Raw genomic sequence first — 25,321 nt, 5'->3', positions numbered from 1 at the left:
CCGCTGTCTCTGGCTGCCGAGGCCGGAAGCTAGAGAGAGAGAGGGGTGTGTGTGTGTGTGTGTGTGTGTGTGTGTGTGTGTGTGTGTGTGTGTGTAATTAATTCAAAAGGCTTTTTGGCTTGATAGCTTACTTGTTTGGCAGTCTTTTTGTTGTGCCAGTCTGACTCAACATTTCCACTATATGGAGAGCAGCAGTCTATCCTTTTCATAATATTGTCGTTGTTCCTTCCTGGATTTTCCATTGTCTCCTTTTCTGTTATAGTGAGCATTATGTACCTTCTCAGTAACATTTATTTACATGTACAGAACTTAGGAAATTGGCTAGTGAATCTCTTTAGGATTTCCTACTGGCCTAATTTAGAATCCACATTGGTGCATAAATCACAATTAACCCTGAGCACAATTGGAATGCCAGAGTACGAACCAAGCCAGCAGAAAATAAGGGTTTGGCAAACAGTATAAAATGAAGTGTACAGTATTATTACTATTATTATGTGCAATTAGACCCTGTTGGATCACGCGAAGCTTCTTGATTCTTTTTTCTCCTCTCCCCCCCCCCCCCCCCCCCCCCACGCTGCTCCATAGTATTAATATATTTTATTACTTGAATTTTAACATGCTGGTGTTACTTTCATTGAAGTTAATGTAGTTTACTTCTTATTTAGATCGCAAGAACGCATTTTGTCTCTTTATTATTATAGAACAGAACAGTTAATTGTCTGAGACATAATTAATAATTACTCTATTATACTTTCAACAAGAAAACAAACTAGCATTATTATTCTTTCTTAGTAATGTTCTTTTGGCTTTAAACGACAGTACTAGGGTAATGCCACACAGTGCTTCAGGTGTGAACGAAAATAAAAAGGTATTACAATTTATCATAGATGTTGGGATGTTATCATCACTGTTGTTGACAGTGCTGCTGTTACTCCATACAAAATAGTTATAAATGACTCTTGCGATTTCACAAATTTGCTGTAGCTGTGTTATTTGATATATTGTCACAGGGGCTTGCACAGACATAGAAAACTCAGTTTTTTAATTTATTGGATGTGCTCTGTAGGTGCCCACTTACTGATTCTGCTCATATCAACTTGATAACTAAATATTTCCCACATTTAGTGCAAAATGTCCCTACCTGTATGTTCAGAAGCTCTGTTTATCGAGCTCGCAGTTCTGGTAGGTTTGTTGGTAGAGGAGGCACAAACGTCGAATCTTTCACATAACCTCTCACAAAAAAATCACAGGAGATTAGGTTGTGAGAGTGTGGAGACCACAACATGAATTGCTGATCAACAACACCCTTATGGACACTCCATCAGTTTTTCAATTTCCTGTTTAAGAATTCATGAACATCGTGATGGAATTGGGGTGAAGCACCATCCTGTTTGTAGATGAAATCCGGACTGTTAGTCTCCAGTTCTGGTACGACCAAATTTTCAGCATGTCCCGATACACACATCTTATAATGGTCTTTCTGCAGTAGGAAAAGCAACCATAAACTTTAAACCATGAGACTGCACAGAACACCTTAACTTTTGGTGAATCTCAAAATGTGGTGCACAGTAGTATTTTCACAGTATACGAAATTTATAACAGTTCCAAATGGCACATCAGTATGAAAGTGTAACAAATTGTGTGTTAAGTTTCTGCCAGTCTCTCAGGCTCTTGAACAAAATGGATGATTGTGGATGCCTACCATGATTTGATTGAGATGGCCGTGTGATTAGAGGCGCCATGTCATTGATTGTGCGGCCCTTCCTGCTGGAGGTTAGAGTCCTTCCATGTGTGTGTGTGTGTGTGTGTGTGTGTGTGTGTGTGTGTGTGGTGTTCTTAGCATAAGTTACTTTAACCCTTTAACTGCTCTGGACGTGTTAACGCTTGTACCTGTCCCTGTGTGCTCTGAATGTGTTAACGCGCGTGCCTTTGTACCTGTTCCTGTGTGATCTGAATGTGTTTATGCGCGCCACCAGTCCTTCTGCGTGGTACTCTGAACGTGTACCAGACAGGTACAAAAGCGAGCCCATTAACACGTCCAGAGAGGTTAAAGGGTTAAGTAATGTGTAAATCTAGAGACCGATGACTCAGCAGTTTGGTCCCTTAGGAATTCACACACATTTGATTGAGATGTAAGAGATTTTCTTTTCTGGAAGATATCATCACGGATGATGAGACTTTGTGTTAACAGTATGAAACTACCACGAAACATCAAAATGTGAAATTCACATGAGGGTCAGCACATAAATGACATTTAAGCCAATGTGACAAGCGAATTGAATACTATCTGAAACACAGGACTTTTCTGACAATTTCATGTGCAGTTTTATGAATGTTCTGCATGTTATACGTAAGTGTGTGTGTGTGTGTGTGTGTGTGTGTGTGGGGGGGGGGTCGCTATGTAGAACACCAGAAGCATCAGAACCACAGTCTTAACATTTGTTTACTTTCTGAATGATAGAAAATCCAGGATGGAATAATGACAATATTATGAAAAGGATAGATTGCTAATCACCACATAGCGGAGATTCTGTGTAGCAGAGAGACACAACAAAGACTGTTAACAAGTAAGCTTTCGGCCAAAAGGCTTTTTTTCAGAATTAGACAAAATATACACATACACATATTCTCAGAAACACAACTCACACACAGATGACCGCTGTCTCTCGCTGCTGAGACCAGACTGCGGGCAGCTGCACATGATGGGAGAAGCAATCTGGGTGGCCCAGGTACTGCCAGGTAAGGAAGAAGCTGGGGTTGGGAGGGGGAGGGATAATAGGGTATGGGTGGGGACCAGTAAAGTGCTGCTTGTGGAAACATACAGGGACAAGGTGAAGAGAGGATAGGGCAGTTGCTTTTTATTGTTCCAATCTAGAAACTTTTTAGGGACTGATGTAGCAGGTCCTTCTGTAACTGGATGGGGAGGTCAGTTCAGAAATGAGAGGAAGGCAATGACATTCCTCATCTCTAACTAGACCATTCCTAGTTAAATGCTGTAGCATTCAAACCATCCTTTCGATTGATTAGAGCTTTATCTTTTTTTATGGCATTGAGGAACTGTTTCTATATACTATTTATACATATATATTATTTTCATATTGCATTGATAACTTTATAAAGATATGTCGATAGTCAGTGTTTGCAGTTTCTCTTTCTCCACACTCGCTCTGCTATTTTGTCCCGTTTACTAGTTGTACTCATTGTTTATATAGTTGGTGGTTATATATGTACTTTGTCACTTACTGGTCATTCATATCAGACCTGCTGTGAAATTTTTATGGTCATTTTCAGTCACAAAAGTCATAATTCGTAACAGACGTAGTCAAAAACATTTAACGTGCTTTGTCTGTACTTATCTTTGCAAGGGCTCCTTCAAAATGCAACTGAAAAGCTAACCTTAAAATTTGTAGAAATTACCTGCCCATCATTGTAATACAAGAAGTAATGGGTTGGTGAATAAATTTGACTTGTCACCACGAGTAAAAAGAGATAAAGCTTAAATGCCTGAAGTGGAATAAATAGTTGAAGTTTTAAACTGAATAGGAATGTTAGCTGCAGCTAAAGGAAGAGGTGGAAACAGAGTATATAGCCGCTTCAGTGAGATGGTATTATGCAGTCATTGTCAGTATTAAAGGGAATCATGAAGTTTACCTCCCATTTTTACTGCTTTACACAAATGTCTTTCTAATGCCTTCATCTGTTTGAAGGTAAATAAAAAAAACTCTTATGGTTTGTAACTAAGTCCTAACTCCTTGATCACTCTGTCATCCTGATGCTTCATATGATCACCTTTGCCTTATTCGAACTTGACTCACCCTCTTGGTGGCTTTCTTGTTGATGTGGACCTACTATGCAGTGGTGACTTCGTTTACATCTGCAGGAGATAGATGACTCTAAGAGATCTCAGTGACAGTTTTGGGTGGACAGCTCTCAGACAATTCCAAAAGTGAAGGAACTGAACTAACGATATCAGCTGCATCAGGACTTTGTGCGGAATCAGCAGCGAAGAGTGAAAGTGTGTGCTGGACTGGGATGTGAACCTGGGATCACCTGCTTATTAGGCAGCTGAGCTACCCACTGCAGTGCGCAGGAACTGTTTATTGCAAACATGCAGACTATCTCTGCACGCTCTGTGGCTGACTCGTGCTCCCACTGAGCACCACCTATCTGCATTCACCGTCCATGAGAGTTGGCCAGGGAGTGTGCTGAGATAATCCGAGCTTTTGCTATAAACACTGGGTATGGGAAGTGCAGAGGTTGATGCAACTGTCTAGTAAGCTGGAGATCCCGTGTTAAAGTTCCAGCCCAGCACACAGTTTCACTCATCACTGCTGATTCCGCACAAAGTCCTGATGCAGCTGATATCATTAGTTCTTTCCTTTCCTTTCCTTTCCTTTCCTTTCCTTTCCTCTTTCCTTTCCTTTCCTTTCACCTTTCCCCTCTCCCCTCCCCATATACATAAATTGTATAATAGCTGCAGTCCTGTGTAATACACATTTGTATAATTTCAGCTTACATAAGTATATTGAGAGACAGTTCTAATAACTGTTCATTTATTTTCTTTGTTGACTATCAACTGTTTTTAATATTGTGGGAGGCGCTATATCGTTTTGCAGATTTTTTTATGGGAAGTATTTAGTGTACAAAATATTAAACCATGTAAAAAACTAAATTCGTAGCAGCATTAGACAATAAAACCCTTGGCAAAGAACAGAGACTATCCCAATGACAAATGCTGAGTTCATTATTACATTAATTTCCTCTCATTATTTTGCTTGGAATGTTTCTTCTGTGGTTAAATGTATTTTGATTTGTTTGTTGCGTTCATGTACCATCTTAAATCGTGAAAATGTGTGCTGAATTACATTTCCATAATTTCTTCGTTGTTCATTTAGTTTCCATTTCCTGAACTGGAAATTATAACAATTATTTATTACAAATTACACTGCAGCTGCTGTTTGCAATTTTAAGACACCACTCTCTCCGAGGGACTCACATTCAACCTGTTCGGTCACATTATGCATTATCTTTAGTTGACGAGACAACTGTCACTGCACGATGCATCTTCTAGCGGTAAGCATTAACATTGGTAGACTCCAGATGATCTGGATCAGGAGCAAAGTTTTGCTGTTCTGTTGAGTGGTAACGTGAATGCCTGTGGTGTAGAGGAATATATATGATGTGGGTTGTATTTTTTTTCCTTGAACATCTGCCTGTGTTACCAGACAGTTTTGTTTCAGCTATCCATATTGTTTTGTTCTAGCTTTCCATACTGGAACAACTTATATTAATCTCTACCTCCGTAAGTTTTGTATATCTAGCGATTAATAATTTTGTTATCTTTTATCTGTCATTTGTATTGTCTTTATTGTAGGGTGCTCTTTTAATTGTGTACTGAACGTGACAGTAAAGGTAGCAAAATAATGGTCTTTGTGTGTTATTGTTGGAAACAATTACAGTTCATGCAAGCTGCTTATCAAAAAGATGCAATTATTTTACATTTATGCATTTTGCTGAATCTTATCTTTAAGAATATTCACTGCATGTTCATTCTTTTAGTTGGCTTTTATTAGGAAGTAGTTAATGTACTTAAAAAGTCACAATAAATTATATTAATTGCAAGAAACAATATAAAAAGGAAGAATGGTTATATAGGACATAATCATTTTTGTAATTACTGTAACTTCATTGTTCTGTTTGAACATACTTTGAGAATATATTGTGATTAACAATGTTTCCAGTTTTTTCATGTCGGGTCATAAGCTCAAAGATGGAAAAATTAATATTGAAAAATAGTGTGTGTGTGTGTGTGTGTGTGTGTGTGTGTGTGTGTAATAAGTTTGCAGCAGTTTCCGATCAAGTTACATTGCCTAAATTCATGGTTTTACAGATTTTTTTCCTGTTGCATGTTCCAGTGCATGTTCAATATTACAGAGACTCCGCCACTCGGTTTGAGGTGTCATGTCATGGATTACGTGGCCCCTCCTGCAGGAGGATTGAGTCCTCCCTCGGGTATGGGTGTGTGTGGTGTTCTTAGCATAAGTTAGTTTAAGTAGTGTGTAAGTTTAGGGACTGATGACCTCAGCAGTTTGGTCCCTTAGGAATTCTCACACATTTGAACATTTTGAACAGAGAATCCAATATACTCTTCTTGTCAAATGGCTCTAAGCACTATGGGACTTAACGTCTGAGGTCATCAATCCCCTAGACTTAGAACTGCTTAAACTTAACCAACCTAAGGACATTACAAACATCGATGCCTGAGGCAAGATTCGAACCTGCGACCGTAGCAGCAGCACGGTTCCAGACTGAAGCACCTAGAATCGCTCGACCACAGCAGCCAGCTCTTCTTGTCACTTTTTTTATGTTCTACCCAGGATTTACTGAAGTCTAAAGGCACAAGCATTGGAACAAGGAATGTTAGAATGTTGTGGAACATTAACCCACAACTTGTTTTTCATTTTTAGGTGTAAGTACTTAGTAGTTGATCAAGGGTGTCAACAGACAATTTACTCCTATAGTAGTCATAGGACATTGGTACCCTTTTTAGAATTTCGTACATCAATCAGTAAAAGTGGAACAGTTGCAGGATCACTTTGTCTGTCTGCCCATGTGCTAAGAACCGTTTTTCACATAAACAGATAGACATATCAACTTGAAATTTGTGTTGCATAATGAGGTCTATGGTCCCTTGGCAGTGAAAAAAATTAAGCTTCTACGTCCTTGCAATCAAAAGACACTTTTATTTACATGATGTATTTTGATACCTTGCCAGTATTAATATCATTAGTAGGCAAAAATTGTTGAAATTCTTGATTCCTGAGATAGATGAAATGTCTGTATACATAATTAAGTTTGTTCGGACCTCCTCGGATCACGAATCCTACTTGCATTCTTTACTTGAAGATTTTGCCATTGCAATGCAATGTAATGTACTTAAAAATAGAATCTTTTTTATGTAGTTGAACACAGTATGATTTTCTTTCCTTTCTGTGGTGTTTATCCCGTAGAGTCTGGGATGATCTCTAGAGAAACATCAAATGTTTACAGTAATTATTAGTGAATCAATTCATTTGTGGAAGAGAATGAAGACATAGAACTAAATGGAACTACGTAAGCTGATTTTCTATAAAAAGTATTTGCAAACCTCTTCACTGATTTCTAGATCTAATGTAACATCAGATCCCTTTGGTATGTAGCTACATACATACTTTATTCTGAAGAGACAGTTCTCCTCTTGGACTGTTGATGTTGGTTTTCTGGTTTTTGGTGAGAGTTATAAGTAGGGTAATCTAAATTGTGCTGTACAGATGACTTAGGATATACACCATAGTGGGTGAAAGCTCTTTTTTTTTTTTTTTTTTTAAAGCGTACCATTATTAAAGAACTACTAAAGTGTTTTTAAAGGTACGTCTAAGGAGGTTGATATTTGATTTCTCAGTTACAATAAGAAAAATACATGTTTCACTGTTTTTGGAACTTGAACCCCTAAAGGGGTGAAATAGGGATGAAAGTTTTTATGGAAATATTTCATTGTGCAAGCGTTTTTGAAGCTAAATCTATGAAAATTTGTATTTGACTTCAGTGTTAGAAATAAAATGTATGCATGTCATTGTTTTTGGAAATTCAAAAAAATGGTTCAAATGGCTCTGAGCACTATGGGACTCAACTGCTGAGGTCATTAGTCCCCTAGAACTTAGAACTAGTTAAACCTAACTAACCTAAGGACATCACAAACATCCATGCCCGAGACAGGATTCGAACCTGCGACCGTAGCGGTCTTGCGGTTCCAGACTGCAGCGTCTTTAACCGCACGGCCACTTCGGCCGGCTTGGAAATTCAATCTCTAAGGGGGTGAAACAGGGTTTGAAATCTTTAATGAAAATATTTCATTGCAAAAGCATTTTTAAACCTAAATCTTTGAAAATTGGTGTTTGGCTTCTTGACTAGAGATGAAAAAATATCTTTTACTGTTTTTGGAAATTCAATCTCTATGGGAATGAAGTAGTGTGAGACTAATACATTGTCACTCAGCCTAAACTGCTAAGGATGGAAACATGAAGTTTTGAGAGGGTGTGGATCTTACACTGTAGGCATCGTTTAAGAAGGGATTGTCCGAAATTCCATTCCTAAGGGGTTGAAATAAGGGATGAAAGGCTTTTTGAAACCATGTCGCTATTAAGGGAATTTTGAAGCTAGAACTGTGAAAACTGGTATTTGGTTTCCTAGTCAGGAAGTAGAAAATACATGTCAGCATTTTTGGAGGTTCAACCACTAAGGGGTTAAAATAGTGGGTGAAAGATTAAGTGATTTTGAAAGTCTTCATCCGTGACAATTGGTATTTCAGTTGATATATAGAAATATTTGTTAGGGGATGAAAGTTGCCATGGAAATATCTCCACAAGAACGTAAAAGGTATGATAAGCAAAAACTTTAGACTCCAGTTACCAGAATCTTTTTGGCCAGAAGTACGTTCGGAAAAGACCATGCATATATGACCATGATTACAGTGAAAAGCTTAAAAGGTGTTGCCGTTTGTGAACAACATGAAAATTCGATGAAATAAAAAAAAACAACTAAATCTCTGCAGGCCATACAGTCTATGCAAGCGAACAGTGGGCGCTAAGCTAGTCATGCTACATATAGTCGGATACAACATTCTTTACATAGATAATATGCCCTTCTCTCAGGTTTTCTCAGTGCTTCCAGCTGTTCTTCAGAGTTGTTGTTTTCATTTTATGCACAATATTTCGACAACCGACCCATCCGTCTTCTTCAGATGCTGTGAATTTTGTCATTAAGTGTACTTACTGTCTGGACTCCAACCAGACTGGGTACACATTGTTAGTGTCTCCTTCTTCTAACCACTCTTTACTTTGAGACATTGTTAATCCTATAATACAAATAAAAAAATTAATCATCTGATTGTATGTCTTTAAATTAAAGTTCTTTTCACACTCGCCATTTGTTTATTCCTGTATTATTTATTCCCATATTATTTATTCCTTTGCCATTGTAACCAGAAAACGGTGTTACTTTAGTGGTCATATATTCAGCTGTTTCTTCCTCGTATCAGTGTGACATACTGAAAATAGAATGTACATACAACTTGTATTCTGCACTGTGGTGAATAAATACCTCAAGGATGACAACAATTACAAACATTTCTGGGCAGTTCACAAACTCAACTGAATGGCCTGTTAACAAATCTGTAGTGAAATATCAGGGAACTGGCAAATGACATTTTTGCATGTAGCAGGAAAATAATAGATTTGTGGACATGAGTTCTTGTGCTGAACGTAAGTGTCTTAGTCCCTGCTACGAGTACTCAAGGTTTGTAAAGGGAATTTAGTTACACTTAGTATAGCTAACTCTGTTCTGGATCTACGATTGTCTAACTTTAGTTTTAAAATAAAAAAAGACTCTTAATTTGATTGTAACTGACTACATAAACCACATACAAAAGAGAAACACAAGTTACAATTCCGCATAGCATGTGGTCGTAATGTTGAGTGTGTCACTATGTAGCTTGTTGCGGCTACACATCAAAACATGTCACATAGTTGCTTGGCAGTGAAAAGAGAGATGGCTCTGCTTCCAGTGCTAAAAACAGTTTCAATATTTTAACTCCATTTCACATGCAGCAAAAAAGAAAGTAAAATGTACCAAATGTAAACTGGCCAATGACTACAGTTTGCACTGTAAACTTTTCAGTATATGCACAGTACTTAATTTCAAAATATCAAAATAACTATAAACAATATTTTAAAGAGAGCCAATTCATCATAAGTCTGCAATATCGAACTATAAGGTGTGAAAGAAACAAAAAATTTTTATTGAGTAGTTTCCTCAGAAACTGGATGAGAGAGATTGCACAGTGGAGAACGTTCATAAATCCCAAACCAGTGGTTCTTAAATTTTTATGTGAATAGTTTGCCTTCTTTACATAAAACATAGATTAACTAAAGCTAGAACACACGCCATGTGGCTAGGGCCTCCAGTCGGGTAGACCATTCGGCTGGTGCAAGTGTTTCGAGTTGACGCCACTTCGGCGACTTCATGTCTATGGGGATGATGATGATGATGATGATGATGATGATGATGATAAGGACAACACAACACCCTGTCCCTGAACGGAGTAAATCTTCGAAGAATTTGAGCACGCCATGCCACCTGTCACTTCACTTGTCAAAAGGTTCTGCCTACGGGACAGAATCTGTATGTGCCATCTTTCTGGGAATTGTTTGTTACCGTGTTTTAACAGTTTGTGAGCTACATCCTCTGAGGTGGAATGTTGGTACCAACCCAGCATTTTACTAAACAAACTTGGAAAATTACCTTAAAACCTCACTCAGGCTGGCTGGTGTACCAGCCGACAGCTGTTAATCCGCTGCATAGGTTTGATTAGGGTCTGGTTCACCTTTCTGTCTTGTAGACAAGCGCACTACTTGTTACACTATATGAGCGGGCTTGAACATAGTAAGTCATTAGTGAGGTAAAACGACTGACTGAAATTCTCTGCTGCATGTTCTCTTTCTATGTTCTAGCTATTATTACTATATCATTCCCAGCCTTGTCAGTTCCATTTTAAAAATCATTTATTCTGGTTCATAATCATTATTAAAAAAAAAGGGTTGCTCAATATGTTTTGACAGCTTAACTCCGTTCTCATACCTCGATTTTTTTTTTTTTTTTTTTCATTGCGCTGTTTCAAATATATAAATTTGCAATTTAATGCAAATGAAATACGTTTGGTGATTTACTTGGAATATACTGTGTTAAGGGACATACACCTCAGTTGTTCATAAACAATCACTTTGGGAAGTATTTCTACAAATGTTTCCTAAATAGTGTGAACTGCAGCAAGTTGGTCAGGATGTTGCACCTCTTCTCTAATAGATTTCTCATTGTACATGTAGGCAGTGTATTATTAAGTCAATTTCCATATCACACAGGTGTTGTTGACTCTCTGCAGGATTGGTGAACATGTACAAGAAACAGCAGATGTAGATATGCTTGAAAAATAACATTATCAATGTACACTGTCGAATCGCATTAATGTGACCACATGCCTAAAGCCTGAATAATCACCTTTCACACTGCAGACAGCCATGAGAAATGCAGGGAGTGTGTCGGTGAGGTTAAGGAAGATACCAGTGTAGGTTAAAGAAGATACCGACATGGATGTGGAACCATGCCGAATCTAGTACCGTGGCCAGCTGTGATAGATTTCTCAGTTGAGGATCCACGATTCGAACAGCTCGATTGAGGTGATCCCACAGATTCCTGATTGGGTTTAAATCCAAGCAGTTTGATGGCCAGGAGAGTGGAGTAAACTCATCCTGGTGCTCTTCGAACCATTCAAATACATTGCGAACTGTGTGACAGGTTGCACTGTCTTGCTGGTGGATGCCACCGTGCCGAAGAAAAAGAAATTGCATATAGTGGCTGACATGGTTTCCAAGGATAGATGTATACTTGTGTTGATCCATTGTGCCTTCCAGAATGATAAGATCACCCAGGGAATACTTCAAGAACGTTCTCTGGACCATAACATTCCCTCCTCTGACCTGGACTGCTTCAACAATTGTTGCAGGCTATTTGCTTTCACATGTTTTATGCCATACACGCATAAAATGTGATTCATCTGAAAAGACCACCTGTCATCACTCAGTAGACACAAGTTACGGTATTGGTTTGCAAATTCCAGCATTCACCATGGGTGAACAGCAGTCAGCATGGGTGCACGAACCAGGTGCCTGCTGTGTAGACCCGTGCATACCAGCGTGCGCTGAATGGTCATTGAGGAGACACTGTTGATAGCCCCTTGGTTCGTCTGAGCAGTCAGTTGCTCAACAGTTGCACGTCCATTCGCCTGTACACATCTCCAGAGCCGTTGTTCATCTCAGTCGTGTATGGTCCATGGTGCATCACATTTGCCTCAGTGCCAGTTTTGGTCTGTGCCATTTTGCCATGCACAGTATACTTTAACCATGGTGGCATACTAACAGTTTTCAAAGTTTTCCATTTTGGAAATGCTTCCACCTTTGGTCTGAAACCCAATGATCATGCCCTTTTAGACATCAGATAAATCACTCTATTTCCACATTACGACAATGACTGCAATGTTTTCTCGTCCCTGTGGCCCACTTTATATACCCTCCACTGCTAGTGCTGCCTCCTGCCGTCTTTGGATGGTGATTGCATGTTGACGTCAAAAACGCAGGCAGTGATTATAGTAATTTGACTGGATCATGTTTATCCAGTATCAGCTACAAATCCACTTATCTTAAATGTTTGTCATCTCAGTAATTTATTTTTCAGTTGATTTCTAAAATATTTATCAGGTACTATTGAGGCTTGTGATTCCAGATGTGGCCTTGATGATATTTTCTACAGAAAGATTGGTGTATTCCTGAAGTAAATATAACTACCACCCTACAGCTTGATTTCTCAAAGGAATAGTTCATACAGTTATTTGTAGGTGAATAGGCAGGGCAGGTGGTGGAGCGATATGTGATAGCAGCTGGTCAGTATACCATGTTATCTGCTGCATCTGTTTGTAGTGTACACTACAGGAAGTGCAGTTCACATTTAGCACTTATTGTCCCATTAATTTAGGTATGGTGAATGTTTTTAACCATTGTAGTGTTTATTGTGAATAGTGCAGAGTGGAGACAACAGTTAAGGGTCTGCAAGTGATAAGAGTAGTTATCCTAGCATATTATTTTTCCTAGGGGAAGTAACAGGGCCCCAATGTATTGGCTTATGAAAGTTTGAGGGCTAGCCCTGACAGTCCGTTTTTTTTTTTTTTTAAAGTCCTTGCCAGGGTTGCAAAAAATATCTGGGGTCTGAGAAGTATATACTCATATACTTCTGTATTGAGAAAGGGGTCTTCAGTACAGAAGCATTTACTGTTGCTTCCTCATCAGCGATACTTGCTGGTCTGTGCCTTACTGTGAGACATCACAAACTAAGTAATAACACTTGAGCAGTTTAAGGACATTGCTGATAGTGAAATTTCAAATGGGCAACATCGCAGAATAATTCAGTCATTGGTGCTGCTTTCATTGTTATATGAAAAGCAACTTTTGACAAAATAAAAGTGTTACATGGCTCTAATCAACAAACACACTCAAATAATAAAAAGAAATCGTCTTGTTGTGTATTACCATTTGGAACAAAACAAAAAATGTGTTTTTGAGTTTGAATTGTAGACAAACTCAATGTTTTGTGTACAAGTATAAAATGGATAATAACAAAGACGTATTGGTATTGGGTTGTTTAGACCCAAACAGGACTACATGCTCAAGAATTTTACAGTTGCTGGGATATGGGAACACATCATTTCATTTATAACAAGAACTTGATTACAGAATTTTTGGGCACCATAGTAGCTCTCATCAGAAGAAATTAAATTTTAGGTCGGTGGGGAGTTTATGTAGTAAACCAGAAAAAGAAAGCAGTTGTTAATAATGAGATACATGTAAACTAGGGAGAGTTGTGATAATGTGATAGACATTTATTAAAAGACTAGAAAAAGAAGCAAAGGTGCTTCATATTGTCTTTATGCAGAGAAGATGGGAAATATAATGGAAAAAGTAAGCAGAAGAGAATGGAAGGGTCATAAACACTGCACCTAAGACAAGATAAGCATGTTCTTATCAGTTGTAAACATTGAAGCACTTAAACAAAGCCTGAAAGAAATAGTGAAGGCAGAAGTATCCAGTTGCTTTTTGTTTTGACATATATCACAATCTTCACACATTTGCAAATTCTGTAGGACAAAAAGTGCAACCTTTTGGCAGCTGAAGTGATGCTACTGCTCAAAGTGGCTAGCCTGTAGTAACAGAAGAATGGCATGATACAAATGGAGAACTTGTTATTTTTAATGCAGTTACTTCCATATTTCCTAGTCACTAAAAGTTGTTGTGAATTTTCCAGTACGAATAGGAAAATGTGATTAAACTAAATAACCCAACTCCTGTTAATGTCAGTCTATAATAATAAAATGTTAGCGCATTGTAATCCATATGGTTCACAGTGACAGAGCTGTAATCATATTGTTGAAAATTGTTTAAGACAAGAAATGAATCGTAACCAGAAGAAGAAATGATTATGATTATATCCACATGCTTAGTGCATACTTTCTGATTCTTTGCACTGATTATAGTTCACTTCAAGAGTTTTTTTTAGCAGCTTTCTGACTCATTTTAATAGTTCAAAATTAGACAAGATTTCTACATTTGGACAGTAGGTGCTACTTCTTATATAAGCTTTTTTTGCTGTGTCCTTGTTGTGCACCTAATGTGCTTATCTTTCCTGCTTCTCAAATGTATATCTCTCTTCAAGAATGTAACACTTAGTCTCCAGCATGTACACCTATGAAGCTTTCTTATTATTTATGTGCTTTATATACAGCTACAACTACAGCTTATCACACGTTCCATTACATTTACACAAAACCCAATTCCTGTTCACTTTCAGGCACCACTGCTTCATCATCAATTAACAGTATTGTGCTAACTTTCTGGCCTTGCCAAACAATAACAGTCTTTTACTTCCCCCATTCCCTATTCAAAGTACGAAACACACTATTGTTTACAATGAACATTAGTGCGTTATGCCTTTCATGGATTGGTTTTGAATTCTTATATAAATCTGTGAGTGCATACTATTAAAAATTGCTTGAAGAAAGAGTATGAATTAGTTATCCATCTCTCTCTGTTATCAAACCTTTACTGCCTAATAAAGGAAAACGTTTTATTTCATCCTACATTGTAAAACACCTTTTGGTATTTGCAAAAAATAATATACATTTCCTTAGTTTTCCTGTATAACTTAACACCATGGTGAAACACTTTCTGGAGTGCCCTCCCTCATGTCTCTATTGTGACTGAAATTTGTTACTCATTCTACAGTGTTACTGTCACACTCCTAACTGAGATCCATTAAGAGCTCCCATTGCCAGATGTGATGCTTTTGCAGAAATTGCCATGGTGTTCCATTTTGTAACCTCAAATAAAACCTGTTCATCATTCTGTCTTTCAACTTGAGGGAGACCAGACACAACAGATACATAAATGTTGTGAAAAAATATATGCCCCAAATGCAAATTACAGTAAGTGTTAAAGTGACACCCTATGAGGGTTACAAATTTAAGTAGCACTGCAACCATAAACTGACTTTTTTCAACCACTGTGCTGTGTCGTATAGACACACACACGGATACTCTTTGCCTTTACAAATGTCTGCTTGTGTCTGTGTATGTGCGGTTGGATATGGGTGTGTGTGCGTGAGTGTATACCTGTCCTTTTTTCCCCATAAGGCAAGTCTTTCCGCTCCCGGGATTGGAATCGCTCCTTACCCTCTCCCTTAAAACACACATCCTTTCGTCTTTCCCTCTCCTTCCCTCTTTCCTGATGAAGCAACCGCTGGTTGCGAAAGCTTGAATTTTGTGTGTGTATGTTATTCTTTAATACTCAAAAGAAACTTGACCATCTATCGACATTCCTTTTTACAAAATTAACTTACCTCAGTGCAATTATTAAAAGAAAACCTTGTAATCCACAGTATGAAATGGACAGAGAAAGGATATTGGGTGGAAATAAACAACTACAGTAACTGACAGAGGAAACAAAGTTAATTTCTCTTTCTAATAACAACTGAAGTATTTTATGGTTTTTCTCATGTTTTGTAATGGTTCATGATTACCATACTTGAGAATGAAATACAGCCTTAATCTTACAAAGTACTTAAGTCAGTAACTTTGTTTCCTCACAGCAGACCCTGCAACATCCATTAACTTCTATACAGTCGTAATGCCACGCTGATGCTCTTTGAGTGTACCTCTCAAAGTTACTAGCTAATGTAATTTTACATTTTACCTAAAAATTGAACCGCTCTTCACTGATCATGATAAAACTACGAAAAGTAGTATCATCTTGCAGTTTCTGAAATGGTTCCACAGTTTATTATGGTTATCTGACACTGTGCTATCATTGGTTAAAAAGACAGAACATGTTTCACATTTATGAAATGACAATATTTTTCTCACAATATAGACACAAACATCTCACAGACTGTTTTCTTCTCCCAGGTCTACCAGTTTGGTTTCAAAAGGAAGTACTGGGATGTCGGGTTTCACATAAGTGCAGTATGAGGGAGATGTAATACTTTGTAGAGTCTTAACTTCTAAAATTGCCTTCCCTCAGTCTACTCTTCCACAATTTCTATTGGCTGAGGGACATACAGCATTGTTGAACAGAGCAGTGAATTGCTTTGGAGGAGGATTGCTTCAGAAAAAATATTCTCTAATCCATCTTGGTTTACCTTCTTCATTAATAGATATTTGTCACATCCTAGTATGACCTCGTTTACCATCTACTGCATTGAAGACGCATTCATTTATCAGTCTTTTTTTACATTTGATCTTTACCTAAATTAGAAATCTTCAGGGTTCAGTCAAAGGTTTCATTCTCAATAAAACTATCAAATACTCAGAATGACTTGTGATACCATTTTCCAGTGTTACAGGTCCTCTGAAACTACAACAGTCAAAAATAAAAAATGTCAGAGTTCTCTATCTCTCACCCTCCCCTCCCTCCCTCCCCCTCCCCCTCCCTCACTGTTACATATCTTGTTTGATGTGATGGTCCCATGTGACATCCACAGTAAAAAATCTGTAATAAAATTAGTTGGATTGTTTTTGGTCTAAACATTTCTGGGGAAATTTGTTTCCACAGTTATTTTTGGACTAATCTTCATTGTCTTTTATTGTGACAGATATTTTGCATGTTTCATTGGAAGTTATTAAGTGCTTATTCAGTACACATATTCTGCATTTTATCAGCATTTCAGTCAATTGTTGTAGTTTTGGTATGTGGTTCATGCGAGCACTTGGTATTGTCCATATTTGAAATTAATTGCTTATTCTGAACTGCAGAAAATGGGGAAGTAGATCCCCGTAAAATTTCATCAACTTTTCATGAATTTCTGTGTGTAATCTATAATAAAACTTCCAGAATAAAGAATTTTAAGGTGGTGAGGGTTTTTAGTTTATCCGTGTAACACACAGCTTTAAAAAGCTTCATAAACAAAACTATCCCAGAAACAAAGTTCCTCTGTAAACATTGGTTGGAACGTTTTGACAGTTGTTAAATTCCTTGGCGATAGAAATCGAGCCCTTGGTCATGGAACCCTTTAAGAACTGCTGAGTGAATATGTCCCTCATTGAAAAACCTGTGATTTCTGCAAATCAGTTCCTAGATTGCCTGGACATTGTTGCCTGTGTTAGATTTCCATGGCCTTCTTTCCTGTTCAGCATCTCCCACTTCTGTGCAACCTTGGCCAAATTATTGGCACTATTTCACTGCAGGTGCATGTGACAGTGCATTTGGTCCATGGACTGCCAGACTTTCATGATGAATCTGTGTGCAATTTAGACAATTTGCTGACAAGTAGTGTTCTGTTTTGCGTACTTAAGCTTTGGAGTATGTTTCTAGTTGCTGCACAGTTTCACTCCCATACTGTAATGCACTTGTTATCTGTACTGTGCAGAACTGTCTCTGCAGGAAACCAAGAATATGCTTCCACTTTTCACAATGCACCACTCTTTTTGTGCAATGATCTCAGTTTGGGACATGTGTGTAACTTACTTTTGAAGTCCCCTTTGATGAGGCCCTTTGCAATGATGATTTGATTTTGTTTAGTCACTACTGAATTATGTTGTGATTCAGTGTAGAGGAGCTGCACAGCACCTAAATATTGGTCCTCCCAAGAGCTTTCGGCTAGTAATATATTTTCTTGCTTCTGAAATGTGGTGTAAAGTGCTGTTTGGAATCTCCAGCTTGCTACTACCATTTAATCCACTTTTATGCAGTTGGGGGAAGGTCATTGCATAAAATACTTTTGCAGCACAATGGCCTTAAATTACTGTCCTTAATACAGCGACTTCCAGTGGCCAAATTTAGTTAAGAGGTGTGGCTTTGATATGTCCACACATGACACTAAAACATGAATGCCCATAGATGTCCCAGTCGATGTCATACACTGAATAAAATTAGAAATATCTAGAATAGTTATGTTTCTTGCTTATGTGAAGAGCTTTTACATTGAATGCTACAGCCCCTATGATAATTATTGCCACATTACTCATGAAAATATCATTATTTGGACAAAATTTACATGCCAAAACAATTACAAATTTCGGATGTTTAGTTCAGATTTCAAAATTTTTCTGTTGACTGACATTGTTTGTGTTATGATGTCCATACCATGGAAAATAAGTTTCTGTTAGTGGCTGCACTTTGTTTACTTCATATATCCTTTATTTTTCCTCCTTTTTTGTCTTCCCCTTTTAGTATAGTAATTCAGTGGATAAGTGGGGACTTCAAATCCAAAAGTCTGGGATTCAATCTCCATTCAGTCCTAGAACTTTTTTCTGTCACCCATCACCTCTGTCGATGACTTATCAACGTGAAAAATACAGAGTTGTCCCATAGTTTGAAATCCACATTAAATTTTAGATCTCCTGAAGACAGATTTGGTCAGTCAGTTCAAAAGTGATGTGAAGGCAGACCACGTTAAGTAACAACTTTCAATGCATTTGTAGTTAGTGTTTCACTGTGATATGTTGTGGAATATGGGAGTTTCATTGCAGCAATAAATAGGCAGGCCACTATATTACTTCGTAATGTCAAGACATATTGGATTTTTATACTTGCCTCACTTTTTGCAATTGTGCAGTTAACCATGTGTGTTACAACCACGTGTATTGCACAGACAACCAGAACGGCTGCATTTGTCACAGTTGTCCTCTTTCCTTATAAATCTTTATTTTGTCTCGTTCTAAGAAATTGTTATAATAGAATTTCATGGTACCTCTGTCATTATTGTTGCAGGTGCTGTGGAATATTAGTTCAAGCATGCATTGTTATGAGACAAGATTTGGTGGGAAGTGTGCAGCTGAGGTAACATTACCATCAGCAAATCAGAAAAATAACCACTGTGAAGAACCTCGTAGCTGCCAGCCCAAACAGTTGGCTTCTTGTGAACAACCAACGGGAGAAACAGGACACCATCTGAGGTCTCGAAGCCATTTCTGGCCCCAGGCTGGTTTGGTCGCAACAACTGCTGAGGAAAAGGCTCCAGATTCAAGCTCACATCCGCAACCGGCAAGAACAACTAGGGATGCTGAAGAGACAGTGTCCCATCTGGCCACAGGTACACCTGCTCGTAAAAGAAAGCGTTTGACTGCTGAAGAAAAGCTAATTGAGGATAATAAAGCGTACTACAAGTTGGAAATGAAAAACAACAAACTTCGGTCAAGTGGTTACTTTGTCACAAGCAGAAGTTCTTTTGAAATGGGTCACGCTTTTGTCAAGGAGGCTGAAGTGTCGCCAGTGAACATTAGTAAACAATATTCTGGTTTGGTTAATTGTAGTGGTGGTCATAAAAATAATTATGATCAGAAAAACTTTGAGCATAAAAACATTGAACAAAAAAATTCCAGTGAATGTGTTACTAAGGACAATCAGGGAGATGAATCAGAAAGGTGCAGGCTACGAAGTTGTCGAAAACCTGAGAGTGATTGCAGTAACAGTCTTGATAATATTGAGAATAGCATTAATCATAATGAGTCTGGTGTCATTGATAATGATCAAGGCAAGAGTAGTGCATGTGAAACTAAAAATAACAACCTGCATAAAAATAGCATTGATAACAAGAGTACCATCCGCAAGACTATAGATGGTGGGAAAGAAACAGATTCCCAGTGTTTCACTGTGAATGAGTGTAAGGAGACTGAAGAGAAGAATGACAGCTCTAACAAGCAAGCCAGCTGTGAGTCTGAGGAACAGCGGGAATCGAAGACCGAAAGTTCTGGGAGTGGTCCAAGCCGAACAAGGATTCGGCTTTCAGAACTTTCCCTGTTGAGCAATGAAGCAGAGAATTTCATGTTTGGCGAGCCAGTGAAAAAGGTTTCATCAAATGAATCTTCAGATGATGAATGTGTGGCACTTAAACTGAAAATTGTCAAGAAAAGTAACAATGGTGACACAAAAGCAAAGTGGAAAGCAAAACGAGCTGTTGGTCGCAAAAAGGGACGTCGTATATACAGAAAAGTACACAGAAAAGTGAAAGTAACAACCAGAAAATCAAAAAATGGTATTACTTCTCGTGGTAGGAAACGACGCTTGGCTAGTGTGCACCAGTTTGATGACAGTTCTTTGGGATCAGCAGATGCATGCAGTGTTGGAAGTACTTCGGATGCAAATACACTTTCTGGGAGACACCGAAAGAGACGTACACATGCTGAAGCATTCATACATGACAATTTAGATTATTACAAGTTTGAAATACCTGGATCTCGGTTACGTTTCCAAGGTAGTGTGCTGCCTCAGATGAATATCAGCGAGACTCAGGGGTCAGAAACAGACAGTAACTATAATAAAAAGTCAAGTGAAAATAGTCACACATGTGATTCAAATAAAGAAAATAGCTTAAATTCATCAGATAGTCAGTTGGTGCAATTTAATGTAAAATCTCTGGAAGCAATAAGGAAAGGATTAAATGATAAATTGAATGCTGAGAATGAGGTAAAGAATACCCCTGAGGCAATCGTTGAAACAGGTGTTAAGAAAGAGGAGTCTAGTGACAAAAAGAATGGCAATGAATTAGCTACAAAGGATCTGTCTCTTGATAGACTGCGATTTTCTTTTGAAGCTGCGCCGCAGGGAGAGCCGTGGTACCAAACATATCAGAGACAAGATACTGGAAATGAGATTTATCTCTCGTGTCCAATTGACACATCATTCTGGAAATCTTTTCTGCTTCCGTATGAAATGTCCCCAACTGAATTAGCAGCTGCTGCAGCAAGTAGTAACCTTCCTTCTTGCACCAGATCAATTGACACACCAGTTTCTTTTAGAAAGAAGAAGAAAAGATTTGCACATTTGCTAGATAAGAAACCTAGAAAGTCTCCGCGCTGTCATGCTTCTACATTGGCTATACTGTCAAGTCTTATGCATTTCAGAAAACGTAAAGAGCCAGACAAGTTCAAAGAGGATACACCACCAGTGAAAGATGATGGCCCATCATCATCTGATGATGTTGTTAATGAAGATGTGCAAAACAAAGATGAGCGATCAAATACTTCATTTTTGGGAGAAATGTCAACTGTTGAAGGTCCGTCGGAACTGAAGAAAGATTTTAGTGAGCTTGCTCTGAATATTGATGAAATGCTGGAATCTTTTCCAGAAAGCAGTGGAAGCTGTATCAGTGCTTCTCCAAGAAATACAAATGACAACAGTGAAGTGAAATTAAGAACACCTCGATCTAGTCGTGTCATTTGTAAGAAACAGAGCAAATCTCAGAGAGAAAAATTTTCTAAGAAATTAAATCAGCTGCCTTTAAGAGAGTCAGATCTAATTGATATTGATCATTCTGTGTTGGCCAGTTTAGCAACAATGTCAAAAGATACCATAGACTGCATTCCAAAGGCTGAAACTTGTAGTAGAGGTGGTCCAACAGTGGATGTAGTTTCATTACTCAGTAACATTACTGACTGCCACTGTCCAGGTCCCCCTGTAAGTAGCAAGGATTGCCTCAGGTGTGGTGTAGACATATTTTGTCCAGCCATGAGAGAGATGTCATGTAACAGTTCTGAATGTGGCGCCTCATCTACATGTGATACAATTGCGTATTCTGATGTTCCAGAAGGAAGACAGGGTATCCGTGGCAAGCGGAGAAAGAGGAAAAAGAATCGGACAGGGTGGCCTGTGGACAAACAAAAGTTTAGGAGGAAATTCTATTTGAGGTTTAAAAAGAGCAATGAAAATATCCCTGTGCAACATTCTGATAATGTTCACAAGCATGACGGGGAAGATTTGTGCAAGCCTACAGAATCTGAAGTTCCATTAGATGTCAGTATTAATGCAGGTTGTTCTGGTAGCTTAGGCATAGACACTGAAGTGCAAAAATATCCTGACAAAGCTGAAAAGATTGAAGTTCCAGAACGCTGGGAGAGGATAGAGGACGACGGTATGCATAGCACATGTACCCCACTGGGTAACTCAGTTTCAAAGGGTGATTTAGTTAGTTCTGCTTTGGTGTCCAGTGAATCCAGCCAATCTGATAAAAAAACTGATAAAGATCCTTCAGAAAATGTTCCTGTTACATATAATGTGAGGCATGAAAAACATAGCAGACTTCTACGAACTGGAAGTTTAGACTCCAGCACTTGTTCAGAGCTAAAACCGTGTGTAAAAGTCAAAAGAATTCCTAATCTTGCTGAATATCAGATAGTACCTACAATTAAAATTGGTATATCTAACAGGCGGCTACGCAGTGCCTCTTCCTCATCGTTAACATATACTCCTGTTACAAAAATGGATTTTGTAGATGACAGTATCAAAGATGATACTGTTAATAACAGAAGATCGTGCCGGAAAAAGAGATCAAAATTTTCAGATAGTTGGGACACTTGGTTGACTCCTAATCGTAGATGATTTGGGAAACACGTAATTTCCATTTTGTGTTCATATCTTATTAAATTGTATAAAAGCTGTGTGTTGGAGACTGTTGTAATTCAGAGCCTTTTGTGTTTTGGTTTTTAAATGTCTTGACTGTGCTGATATATTTATAAATTGTACATAAAGAAAATTTATTTGTACATACTTAATATACATGCAAATTAATTTGTTGTCTTTTATATAATTTTTTAGTTGTATTTTATTATGTGTGCTGCTGAGTTTTTTATCCATATGTGTCATGCAGATACTATATTTAAATTTTAATAGATACATATTTTAAGTGACTTCCATTGTTAATCAATTTCAGACACTGCATATTTCCAGATTGAAACAAAATTAAAAGCTGTATCAATCGTTGTGATAGATTGTGAAATATAGTATTGAGTCTTGATATAACTTCAGATATTAAATTAAGATTTCTACAAGAAATAGTGATTTTTATTTATTTATGCATTTTGTTTCAGGGGTGGGAAACGAAAAGATTATTTTCTTGGGGGATGGGTGGCTGATTTGCTTCATTATCCAGTAAACTGAAATGAAAACTGTAATTCTGCCCTTATTTCAAGCAGATGTATTTACCTTTGTGAAATCTGTTTCAAATGGTGTACAGCATTTACAGGGTAATGGTGTTTCCTTGGGAAGCCAGTCTGACAAAGTTGATTTTTAATACATGTGTATGGACGACAGGTAGACATGATTATTCTGTTTGGATACATGAATTACTGCATTTAATAGCTTATTTATTTCATATTTTAGTGTATAAAGTACAAAGCTCCATTTTTAGAGAGAGAGAGAGAGAGAGAGAGAGAGAGAAATGCCTTTAATTTTTGTTACCTTTAAACTATGTTTTTCACTAAATGAGAGATTTAATTCATGTGGGCGTCCCATTAAATATAGTTTGCGATACATTTTTACGTCTGTTTACCTCTGAACAGATTTGTTTATTTTAAGAAATAATTTTATACTGAAGTGTTCTTTAGTTTTCTGCAATTTCTTCCTTAAAAAACATAGTGTTTCTTATCAGTATGAAATATCGTTCCAAGACACTCAACTGCTTCTACTGTGTATTTCTCCAAGAAAACGTACTCCCAGATGGTAATGATTACTTACGTTTATAAAACTTTCTTTCTTGATGGATTCTTCTATTGCTTTGTGGTAGAACTGCTGTATATTTAATGGTGCAAAGCTTGTAAACTAAGATTGCTCTCCTATCAGAAAAAGAGCAATTTGCTTGCTTTCTGCCATTAAAATATTAAAGTTGACATCCTGATGCTTTAATTTTGAAATGTTCCATCTGTAGTATATTTTCAGACAGCTGTTGTGATATGTGAATATGTACTCAAAATTACTTTGTAAGTAAAGAAGATTAAGGTTTACTGTGCTTCAGTTTGGACGTTTGATCAAAGTATACAGTTGAGTGTGAAGGCCTCACTTTTCCTTTCTCCTGTGTACCGAGGCTTGTTCTCTTGCATCACAAATTATGCTTGTTACTGAAGCGTATTTGAGAGAAAACTCAAACCATGTGACATTTATTTGAGGTTAATTGTGATACTAAATATAGCTGTCAGTGGTAAGACTTTTCTGTGCTCTTTCAAAATGTTTGTACAAGTGGGAATTTTTCTTCACAAAATTAAAAATACATTTGACAATGCTGCTTGAGATGTAAGGATCTGTGTTATATTTTTTCAAACTTAAAGCTGACTATTTTTAGAGCCTTCCTTTAAAACTTTTTTAATGTTGTTGGGGAATTCACTATCTGCAGTCTTCTTTAGGATGTTCTCCACCAATCTTTGTCAGTTACGTGTAGTATTGTTAATAATGTGGCCATTTCATGCATTTACATTTTTCAGTGCCAAATCCAAACCTGTGTGGTTGGCATACCAGATGTTAAAAAAACTGCCATTGGATAGTGCAGCAGAAACATATTGCATAAAGGTGTATTATGTGATCATTTCTGAGCAGTTGCTACCCATGTTGAGAATGTGTCTATGTTCACTTCTTGTGTGAAGAATGCTTTAGAATAATAAAGTTTCCAAACAGTGCTGTTCAGATATTGTTAAAACTTCGCCTCTTCATCTTTGACTTTTTTATTCAGTTGACATTATTGTTTATCACCAAATAACAACTGCCCTGGACTGGTCTGCTGTAAATAGCGTGTGGTTATGCAAATGGAGACTTTAGTGGCTTCTTACTTAAACAGCACATACTCAAATTTCCAGCTGGATTAGAATGTAAAGTGTTGACATGTAAAGTGTTGACTGTATTATTGAAAGTCATTTCATGAATTGGTTAACTTTTAGCTGAGTGTAATCTTCATTGTGATAAGTTTGTTCGTAGTGTTTATTCTGAAGGTGAATAAGAATGTTGATGTTCCATAGTTGCAAGTTTCTGGCTGAGATTTTCCTGTTGTTTATTTTCAAAGCTTACCTGTGGGGATGCAGCATAAGGAAGAACTCCAGAACTTCTCGTATTTCAGGAATTGATTCACATATTTGCCGGCCGAAGTGGCCGCGCGGTTCTGGCTCTGCAGTCTGGAACCGCGAGACCGCTACGGTCGCAGGTTCGAATCCTGCCTCGGGCATGGATGTGTGTGATGTCCTTAGGTTAGTTAGGTTTAACTAGTTCTAAGTTCTAGGGGACTAATGACCTTAGCAGTTGAGTCCCATAGTGCTCAGAGCCATTTGAACCATTTGATTCACATATGTGCTGTCATTGTATCAATCCATTAAAACCTCTATGTATGAATAGTTCACATATTAAATTTTACATATTCTTCTTGTGACAATTGT

The 25,321-nt window shown here is 37.7% G+C and overlaps 1 protein-coding gene across 8 annotated transcripts in view; it reads left to right on the top strand.

The window, feature by feature from the left end:
• The window catches only part of LOC126473649 (uncharacterized), a 104,281-nt gene extending 79,541 nt beyond the window's left edge, over positions 1 to 24,740 (top strand). For 7 of the 8 annotated variants that reach the window (XM_050100867.1, XM_050100864.1, XM_050100865.1 and 4 more), the window contains one exon: positions 18,903 to 24,740. In XM_050100867.1, the coding sequence (XP_049956824.1) occupies positions 18,903 to 22,508 (3,606 nt within the window). In that variant the 3' untranslated portion in view covers positions 22,509 to 24,740. The remainder of the gene's footprint in view (positions 1 to 18,902) is intronic. The other variant, XM_050100869.1, reaches the window with a different exon arrangement.
• Positions 24,741 to 25,321: the final 581 nt, after the last annotated feature.

The sequence above is a fragment of the Schistocerca serialis genome, chromosome 4 (assembly GCF_023864345.2).
Source record: "Schistocerca serialis cubense isolate TAMUIC-IGC-003099 chromosome 4, iqSchSeri2.2, whole genome shotgun sequence".
In the NCBI taxonomy this organism is placed as follows: Eukaryota; Metazoa; Arthropoda; class Insecta; order Orthoptera; family Acrididae; genus Schistocerca; species Schistocerca serialis.
This window is presented reverse-complemented; position numbering and strand designations above follow the sequence as displayed.